A 9,565-nucleotide genomic window follows, 5' to 3' on the forward strand; every position below is an offset into this window, starting at 1 on the left:
AAAGTGACCACGTGGTTGCTTACTTGTTAATTTGACAATTATGTTGAAAGATTCTTCACAGAATGACCAAAAATAATTTATGGTGAACAAAATTAGAGATTACTTCTATCATATTTCAATCTCATAGGCCAAAATGATGTTAAACTTAGAGCCGTACACGTGCCCCTCATGCACATATATTTCTAATGCAAACACAGTGGTCCCTCCCCCTCATTTCACAATTCCATTATTAAATCAAAGAAAATATTTCTGCAACAACAATACTTCATTCAGCAAAAACAAAAGGGAATCACATCACAACACACAAATATTGAAATACACATCGCTGTCCCGTATCATAAAGCTTGCATGCAACGTAAGTACATGGACATCTGGACAATAGTAACCCAACACCCACATGCAATTTACATCCCGCACACCCAAAAACCACACTTAAAAAATAACCATAGTAACATCTTTAACCCCATCATCTCACGGGGTAAGCCTGTCGCCTCACCTCGAGTAACAGTCGCTCCGCTCACATGGCTGTCATGGATTGAACCCTTTTGATCGGCAGAAATTGGTTAGTTTTGGGACCCTCTTTTGGCAAGTTGGTATGATGGGGTTGGTGAAAGCCTTCTTGCTCGTGCAAACTTGCAGAGAGAGAGATGACAAGTAAACACAAAAGTGAGAGGAAAGTGAAGTGTTGGGACCCAAAAAAACACAAGGAGCGTGCACTCTTCATCTCTTTTGGTGGGACCTCTCTCCTCCTTCTCTTTGAATTCACCCCATGCCAATATATGACACGCTCTCTTTCTCTCCAGGTGCGCTTGTCACTTTCTCTTTACCCTAAAACAAATCATTCACCATTTCAATCATTTAACACAAATGCTTCAAGAGGGTTTCATGCTCGATTCATCCTCTCCGGAGCCGATCCCGTTTTCGCCACCATAGCTGGAACCTACTTCATGCCGTACTATATCCGCAAGCAACACGTATGTACACCGACTTATTCTCCAATATTACTAAATCGACGATAACTGATAAGGAGTAATACAAGGTGCCTACTAGAGGCACTACTGGAACTGACATATTAAGGACTCAGAGGGAGTCAAGTCCGAAAGCCTTGGCTTTGAGCTTCAACGATTTCAAGTACTGGATTGCTTCATCGAGCACCACAATCGCATCCTTTCCCTTTCCATCGGGAATTATGTTCTGCAGAATGTCTATGGTTTCGCGGATTTTCTCCTTTCTCATCTTCTTGTTGCTGGACAAGGAATCCACTTCTCTTAATCCAGAACTTCGGTTGCAGGCACAACTGGATTCTGCATCATCCTCCAACTCCAGCGATCGGTTGTGTTTCATGGGACTAGCAGTGTCCATTACGGATGGCACGTCATCTTTACCCCCATCAAATAGCTTCCGCTTTTTATTCATTCCATCAGAACTGGCAACTTCTTCAAACCAATTTTGCTTATCATGAACTGTCATTGTACTCGGAGAATGGCCGGTGCTAGTAACTTCATCGTCCTCGGTATAATCGCTATCACCATCTGAATAGAGCAAGGCATTCAGTTCTTCTGTGTCTTCATGCATCTCACTCTCAGCACCACATTCATCATTCCCTTTGAATTCATCTGTCAAAACTGCTCCAGATAGATTTTTAAAATCTCTTTCATTTCGAGGATCATCCCCATCCAAATAATAAGCACCTTGTTGGTATGGATTCCAAGAAGTACGGCACTGCAATGGATTCACTATCTCAGAACTAAAGACCAAAGTTGTCTGATACCCTGACGGATTGTTAACAAGGAGTCTCTTCTGTTCAAAGGCACTGTCTGTGTACGGTATGAATGTCCCCCCAGTACTTTCATGACAGGCAGAAGAAACTCTCTCTTTGAGACCATTGTCTGTGGCAGGCATGAAGGCCTGTCTGACACGGGGTAAGCAATAGAACCAACCTTTAGGTTCATTTGGTCTGCCGACTTGTGGTTGCGGCAACTCGGAGGATGCATATGGCGGCATAGTACCATTTGTCAAAAGCATATTAGTGCCTGGTTTCCCATAAGCAGTAATGAAGTTTTGTTGCCCCAAGCCATGTTGAGCACCCATTGCATTCGGATCGGGTGGTTGCCAGCCCAGATACTGGTGAGGAATCCAGGCTCCAAAATCTTCACCCATCCAACCAAAACAACTACCTACAAGTTCAATCACAAATAATTAAACTTCTAATAACTTAGAAGAAGATAAAAATAAAAATAAAAATAAAAAAAAAAAACCAAAAACGATAAACTACAATTCATCCAATCGGAAATGTAAAACGTACCAGAAGGACGTATGTACAACTAGAAATAGTTTATTTATGTCTCTCTTTCAGCAAGAATGAAATAAACTAAAAACTCCAGCTTAACTTGAACACAAAAGCACTGAAATCTTCCTACGTTACAGGTTTCAACAAATGTCGAAAATATTCAGCCTGGAAAATACCCAAGAATCATATATTAGGCATCATCAACCATTATCCAGCACAATAAAAAGAACATGGAATCTACCGAAAATGAACGAATAAAGCTGAAATATCGAATAGGGGCATCTGATTCTTCTTTTTTAGAAGTGTTAACAACAAGTAGTAAATTCAATTACTAACCTGGCAATCCTGGAGAGGTTGAAAGCATGCAATTACTCTAACAATTATGGTGGCGCCCCCATCAATCCCATTTTCGTGTTTCAATGCCCGAAATCTTGTTTGGCCCGCTGCTTGGCACACCATAACTAAACGACTTCGCGGCACTTGAATTTTTTTGGAATGACAACTTCCAAACAACAAACAATTTCAACACAGAGCAATACACTAAAACTCAAATAGAGTATGAGAAAGTCTGAGCAGATTGATTGACAAGAAAGTGAGATCGAACCCGAAAATCGAAGGAATGAAGGCAGATCAACAAGAACCAAATGGAGAAAATATGAAAAGTGTAGATGAATTTAAGCTAAATTACCCAAATACAAGCAAATGAGAGTGAATTGAAACAGAATTTCAGCTAAAGATTTAGGCTTTTTGGATTCAAATCAACTAATCTGACGAACATAACAAGGAACGACGATGAAAAAAGTGGATCCCATGGAAAATTTTCAGGCTAAAAAAGGGTAAGAAAATTGAAGGGTTATATCAGAATTTCAATATTGTTCACTGCTCATTAAAAAGAAGAATTACAGAATTACTCTGCAATAAAGGTTCAAAGAGATGGCTTTGCGAACAACATCAACAGAGAGACTCAGCCACCACCGCATGCTGTTCTGGTCTTACCCACAGTACGAATCTACAGATCTCCAACGCCTTTTCCTCAATCCCCTGCAATGGAAAACGAAGCAACAGATCAAAATGTTAGCTCTTCTTTTTTTTTTCTCGGAAATTTTCCAATTCAATATCTCGGGAAACAAACAGAAAGTCGAAGTCCAAAAACATGAATAAATCGACAAATCCGCCATTAAAAGCCGGGAAATCGAAGAGAAAACTTACAGTGGAGAAAACCCAATTTGAGAGCGAGATTGCTTGAGGGAACGAGATCGAATTGCAGCTCCGGAAGCTTTCAGAACAAGCAGAGGGCAGAGCGAGAGCGAGCAGAGCGAGAGCGAGAGAGAGAGAGAGAGAGAGAGAGAGTGGAGATTGCAGATACAGTCGGAAGACGAAACGTGATGAGAGAACGGAGGGTGAGATTATATAGAAACGGATTTTACAGAAATGTCCCTGGTTGGGGGTCGAATGACTCGAATTCTTTCTTTTTTTCTTATTGCTTTTTATATTTTTATTTTTATCCGGGGTGGACCCGTCACCGGTGGGTGATTATATTGGAATACTACTCGCTTTTTTTCTATTTTTTTTCGAACTGTTATGATTTAATCACGTTAATATTTTATATCGACATTGGAGTTTAAGTCAAATAATCAAGGATGTTATTTGCGTGGTATGTTGACGACGTCATTGGGTTCCCTACGCGAGTAACTCTGGTTGGCTTGCAGTCTTAGAGTCGAGACTCTTCTTCTGTATTGCACATGAGTCACTCTATATTCAAAATTGCCGACATACCCTCCTAATTTTAATTATATTGGAGCTTTGCCCGTCTCTTTTTCATTTTTATCATAAACCGATTGCTTTTTAGTTTTCTTGTCATGTTTATTTATAATTTTAAATTTTTAGGTGCTTAAAAAATAGTCATCTTGCACTGCTATCTTGTAGAAACATAAGCAAAAAAATGCGTATGAAAAAAATGCATGGTAATTTTTGCTAATAGTCGTTGTTAAGAACATTTTTCGTTATCCTAAAAACACTTTCAAATTGATGTTAAAGCAGTTTAACTAAAAATCACCTTATTACAGCATGACACACTAGCATCTGGCCTAATAATACTTTCATTCTTAATGATGAGATTATTTGATACCCATATGTTACCATGTATTAGCTCTAGCATATTAAATTCTGTTAGAATTATGTACTAGTCTTAAAAATTTCTTAATCCAAACACAAAGAAAAGAAAACATTAGCAATTGCTCTTATTGTAAGCACCAATAACTTTATGATTAGTCGTAACAAGACGTGATAAATAAGATTTTACATCAACAGCGACCAACTGCTATATCTTTACACATGTGTGAAAGTTGATTCAATTACACCAGTAAAAATTGATAAAATTAAGTTCAATTTAACCGCACATTATGAGAGTGAGAAGCACTAGCTATTTTAGATGGCAACATGATTCAAACTTAGTTGCTTCTCACTTTTATGCTACAAACCGTGGAAATGATGCAGAAAGGGCAATAGATATGGTAAAAACTAAAAGAAGAACGAAAGGCAAAATTAGGCAAATGTATATACAAGATTATAAGGTAGAAGGAGATGGTATCCAATGTTTTACATAAACACCAATTATTTGGAGCTTGACCATTCAAACCATTGAACTGTATACATGCATTTTGGGGGTCCCACTGATCTTTGATTGGGTAATGTGATTTCACAAACTCACACTCCACCTGACAATTGTATCTCTATCCATCGGTGGCCTACTACTTTAGGGTTAGGAGGTTAAAAGGGCAATAGGTCTACGGCAACCCCGCCATATATAGGGTACAAGAATACTTTTGGTTGATGTGATATATGGATGTATCTCGACCTCCAAAGTAGCCATCAATGGTTGGCCCGAACCAAGAGTGAAGAGCCGGGTGCATTTGATTAAGCTTGTAAAGCAAATGATTTAGAAGAAGATGGTTGTTTCCAAGGATTTCTTTGGCACCCGCATTAAACAATGATAATAAGATAATATTATAGTAATTTTAATACAACATAAAGAGAAATATTACTTCACCGTAATATTAAATGATAATAAAATCAAAATAATCGTCTTATAAAATGTATATTCTCATAGTTGATATTATAATATTTGTAAACTAAGAACCCTAATACACTTTTATCTTTTCTATCTCTCACACTCTTCGTTTTCTCGTTTTGTAACTTCTATCGCATGCATCGGATGTGTAATATCCTCTAGTATTAGTATAACAAAAGCACATCAACTTTAAAAAAATGCGATCATAAAAAAAACAAAATTACTTATTAGATAAATGGTCGAGACAGCCGTACAAATAATAAATCAAAGTATTGCCTTATTTAATAAACTGCAAATTTATCATAGGATTCTAATTTGATACGTGACTCACTTTAAACAACCAGAACAAACAGGGCCTGGATTAAAAAAACATGGAATAAAAAATCAGTGGATCGAGCGAAAGAGAACTTCTGCCCTAGACTTTAGTGCCGGCCGACTGTGGGGAGCTAGGGCATGGCATATGTTCGTACCCAAAATATAATATATAAGGTAGACCCATGATTTGATAACCTGAAAGAGATCTAATGCACAGGTAAGAAGATCCATATTACCTAATTATATATGTATTAAGCTTATTTAATTGTCAATTATATACATGCTTTCATGCTCTCTTGTTTGGAGTGGAGGGAACAAATGGCCACGCCCAATCAAGTCCTTTCCTCCCCCTCCAATCTCATTGGGTCGACCCTTTAGGTGGCACCTAAACACTCTCCCATGTATAAACTACAATGTGAGATGTAAAGCAAACCCTAATTAATAATTAAATATAAAAGCAAGGTTTCTTTTGTTCAGCGTATATCTATAAACGTTGAGTCTGATAGAGCGAGTTTGTAATTAAACTGGGCATTTAATGATTGATTGAAGATGAAACCTAAGCTAAGTGAGTATTGGTATTTAAAGTCTATTCACCAACTCGTCTTAAGCTCTCACATTACTAGAGCACCTCACTCGACTTTGAGCGGATAGCTAATAACACAGTTGAGAATATACAGTATTTTTTAAAAAAGGAAAAAGAAATATTTGCTTTCCTCCGCACGTCTTATGTGTTATTTAATCATCATAGCCACTTTAGTATCATAGAATTTAAAACTTTATAATTTAAAAGTAAAATGTTGAATGGTCCAATTAAAATGTAACAATGACACAAGAACGGTGGTTGTTGTGGATTGACCACTTGACTAAAGCCTCTTGGAACACAAGTGTTTTCCCTTTTCTTTTCTTTTTTATTTCGTTTTTAAAGTTGAAGCTTATATGGATGTTTCTGTGTAACGCACAAATACAAAATATTTTTCACTATTTGAGCTCTCTCATCACTGGTAGTGGACCCTCCATATTCTATGGATGTTCATCATGTTTTCTTCCTTTTTCTAAAAACAACCCGATATGTTATCTTAATCGAGTGTGTGTGTGTGTATATATATATATATATTCTGTGAACTTAACACCTATCACTTCCCTTTTGATCCAAAAGTTGTTCAGCTAGGAGCTCACGGGTGAACACCCAACGGAATCATGGATGTTTGAATGTAGGGTTAATTGGTTAAATACCTTTTTCTTTTTGGTGTTTTAGTCGGACTCCACCGGTATCAATCTCACAGTACTCACAGTCGCACGTACTAGGCTGAAAATATGAGTTCGATAAGGATGAGTTCAATTGTTGAGCTTAACATATGAGTTCGGTTTAAAAAAAAAAAAATATGACTCTCAAAATTATTAAACTCACACCGGTATAAAAATTGTGTTTTTAAAATAAAAACTCAGGCAGTTCGATTATTATATATATACAAAACTCAAACTTACATAAACTATTGTAAAAGACTTTAAGTTTATGTTCGTTTAAGTGTTTGTCACGTGCAAAATTTAAAGCCAAATTAGAAGAAATTAACCAAATTTACTGAAGGATTTAAAGTTAAAACTTAAAACACATGTTGTAATATCCCATATTACCAAAGGAAGTGGATCATGTAAGCCTTATATGTATATTCTCATCTCTACCTAGCACGAGACCTTTTGGGAGCTCATTGACTTCGGATTCTATTGGAACTCCGAAGTTAAGCGAGAAAGAGATCAGAGCATTCCCAAGATGGGTGACCCACTGGGAAGTTCTGCTCACGTGAATTCCCAGAAACAAAACCGTGAGGGCGTGGTCGGGGCTTAAAGCGGACAATATCGTGCTACGGCAGAGTCGAGCCCGGGATGTGGTGGAGGCCCGGATCGGGATGTGACATATGTACCAAAACGTATTACAAGCAAAACACAAAGACTAAAAATGTCTTAACAATCGAATGCAAAGTCTCGACTAGCATTCTAACAAAAATATATTTATTTATAACTAATTTCATACGTAAAGTTTGTGTTGGTGTACATGGTTTTATGATTGACATAAATGATTTGTTTCAACAGTTAATCATATGCATATACTTTTAGGTTTAACTTGCCTTCATATCATATATCAAAAGCTCATAGTTATGGTGAAAGCAGTGGCAAGTCTGTCATACATGATAGATGCACATTTGTATATCAGATCAGTAGTAAGCATTGGTTAAGAGATTTAATTTGATCTTGAATTGTGGAGCAAATGATTTTTCAGGAGGCATTTGTATTTTTTTTAGAACTTTGATGTTCTTTTAATATATGCAATTTTAATACATGTATTATTGAGCATACTGGAAGAAATTATTAAAGAAGAGCGATCCAACCCATCGAACACTTGAAAACATAACATGTGTCGTTCTGCAATTGATCGTTTTTTATTTATTTTCTTTAACAGGAGATGGATAGTTTCTTTTGAAGACACCATTAATCGGCGGATTAACATAATAAGGTATATTTGAGTCTGGTGGGGGAGCGTGGGACATGAGACCATGGAGCCATTTGGTTGTGGATTCTCCAACAAACACATCCCACGCTTGGAAAGCAAAAACAATACTCTCTCCACCAGCCCGCACTAAAAGAATCATATGCCCTTCTTTTTCATAAAAATAAGAACCAAAACCCACAAAAAATAATAAAGGAAGAAGAAAAGGCGGGAATCCATGCCGATTGGCTATTGCTATTGCCTTCCTCTCTTCCTCCCATATTTTACGGCAACGTACCGCCCACTTTCTTAGACTTTTCCCATTCTTACTTTATAGTAATGCCCTAATTATTTTACCAAGAGAAATTGGCCCATTATATTTAGAAAGTGTCAACCCTCTCCATCTCTCTTTGTTTAAGTTGATGTTTTTGCAAGCTAATATAAGTAGACAACGAAGGTTGGTTAAGTTGGTAATGATCGTTCTCTTCGCTAAATTAAGGTTTAGATTCAAGTCTTGCTGTCGACAATCATTCTTGGTGGACATTTGTAAAAACCAAAAAATAGGCTAAGACTCCCTTTGTAAGTTCTTAAAGAAGTTTGTGATATGCCCCAACTCTGAGATGGGTAGCCTCCCCTCCACCTAAATTTTCTTTTATTAGAAGTTAATATAATTAGTAGTAGCTCGAGATTGCACGATTCAATTTTGAGTAGGTGTGGTTAGGCTTGACATTTACATCATCAAACACGTGAAGCCAAGCACGCTTCCATGAAAAAATAAGGATTATGATGGGCAAGTTTCAATTGTCTTCCTTCAAAACCCTAATTATTGAGGTCCTCCTGATGTGAGGTTTTGATGCTTATAAGTCATGTTTTCAGACCTAATTATCCAGCATTTTTGTTGTTAAGTGACGTTTTTATTAGAAGCATATATAAAAAATTTCATTAAAAATTCAAGTACTATTCAAGCATTTTCAATCAATATATATGGCACTAACAAAAACACTTTAAAACAAAACAAAAAATCATTAGTTTGGGTGTGATTATATGCATTATGTTGTTACTAACTCAAGTATTATAAAATAAATTAAAAATATCGAAAAAAAAAAAAAAAAAAGTTCTCCATAAGATATCGCTTGAACTGTATCAAACACGGTTTGAAATATCTTGTTGAACGTCTATGTCCCTTCGATGGCAAGAAAACAGAAACTTTCGCATCAAAGTCTTGTAGATGTGATGTTGCAGAGGTAAACTTCTCATCCACCCACTAGCTAGAGCTAAGTGTTCAGATTGGGGAGAGTTGTTGGCGCCCCTTGAAGCAGCACTACTTTCTACTTATATGGTATTTGAAAATTAGGTATCTCAAGTCAAAAATAAAATAGTAACTCTATATATATGGCAATGGATGAAT

General features: G+C 36.8%; 1 protein-coding gene across 2 annotated transcripts; it reads right to left on the reverse strand.

The window, feature by feature from the left end:
• Positions 1-945: 945 nt before the first annotated feature.
• On the reverse strand, positions 946-3,665 carry LOC103962722 (transcription factor bHLH145). 2 transcript variants are annotated; one of them, XM_009375485.3, is made up of 4 exons: positions 3,500-3,664; positions 2,627-3,331; positions 2,306-2,455; positions 946-2,177 (listed from the first exon to the last, which is right to left on the reverse strand). In XM_009375485.3, the coding sequence occupies exon 4, from the start codon at positions 2,158-2,160 to the stop codon at positions 1,081-1,083; it is 1,080 nt and encodes a 359-aa protein (XP_009373760.2). In that variant the 5' UTR covers positions 2,161-2,177; positions 2,306-2,455; positions 2,627-3,331; positions 3,500-3,664; the 3' UTR covers positions 946-1,080. The 2 variants fall into 2 exon arrangements, with proteins under 2 accessions (XP_009373760.2, XP_048439093.1); XM_048583136.1 differs by lacking the exon at positions 2,306-2,455 and having other exon boundaries at positions 3,500-3,665.
• Positions 3,666-9,565: the final 5,900 nt, after the last annotated feature.

Source organism: the organism of the source record quoted next, unplaced genomic scaffold, assembly GCF_019419815.1.
Source record: "Pyrus x bretschneideri cultivar Hongxiangsu unplaced genomic scaffold, Pyrus_bretschneideri_v1 Contig2, whole genome shotgun sequence".
Taxonomy (NCBI): domain Eukaryota; kingdom Viridiplantae; phylum Streptophyta; class Magnoliopsida; order Rosales; family Rosaceae; genus Pyrus; species Pyrus x bretschneideri.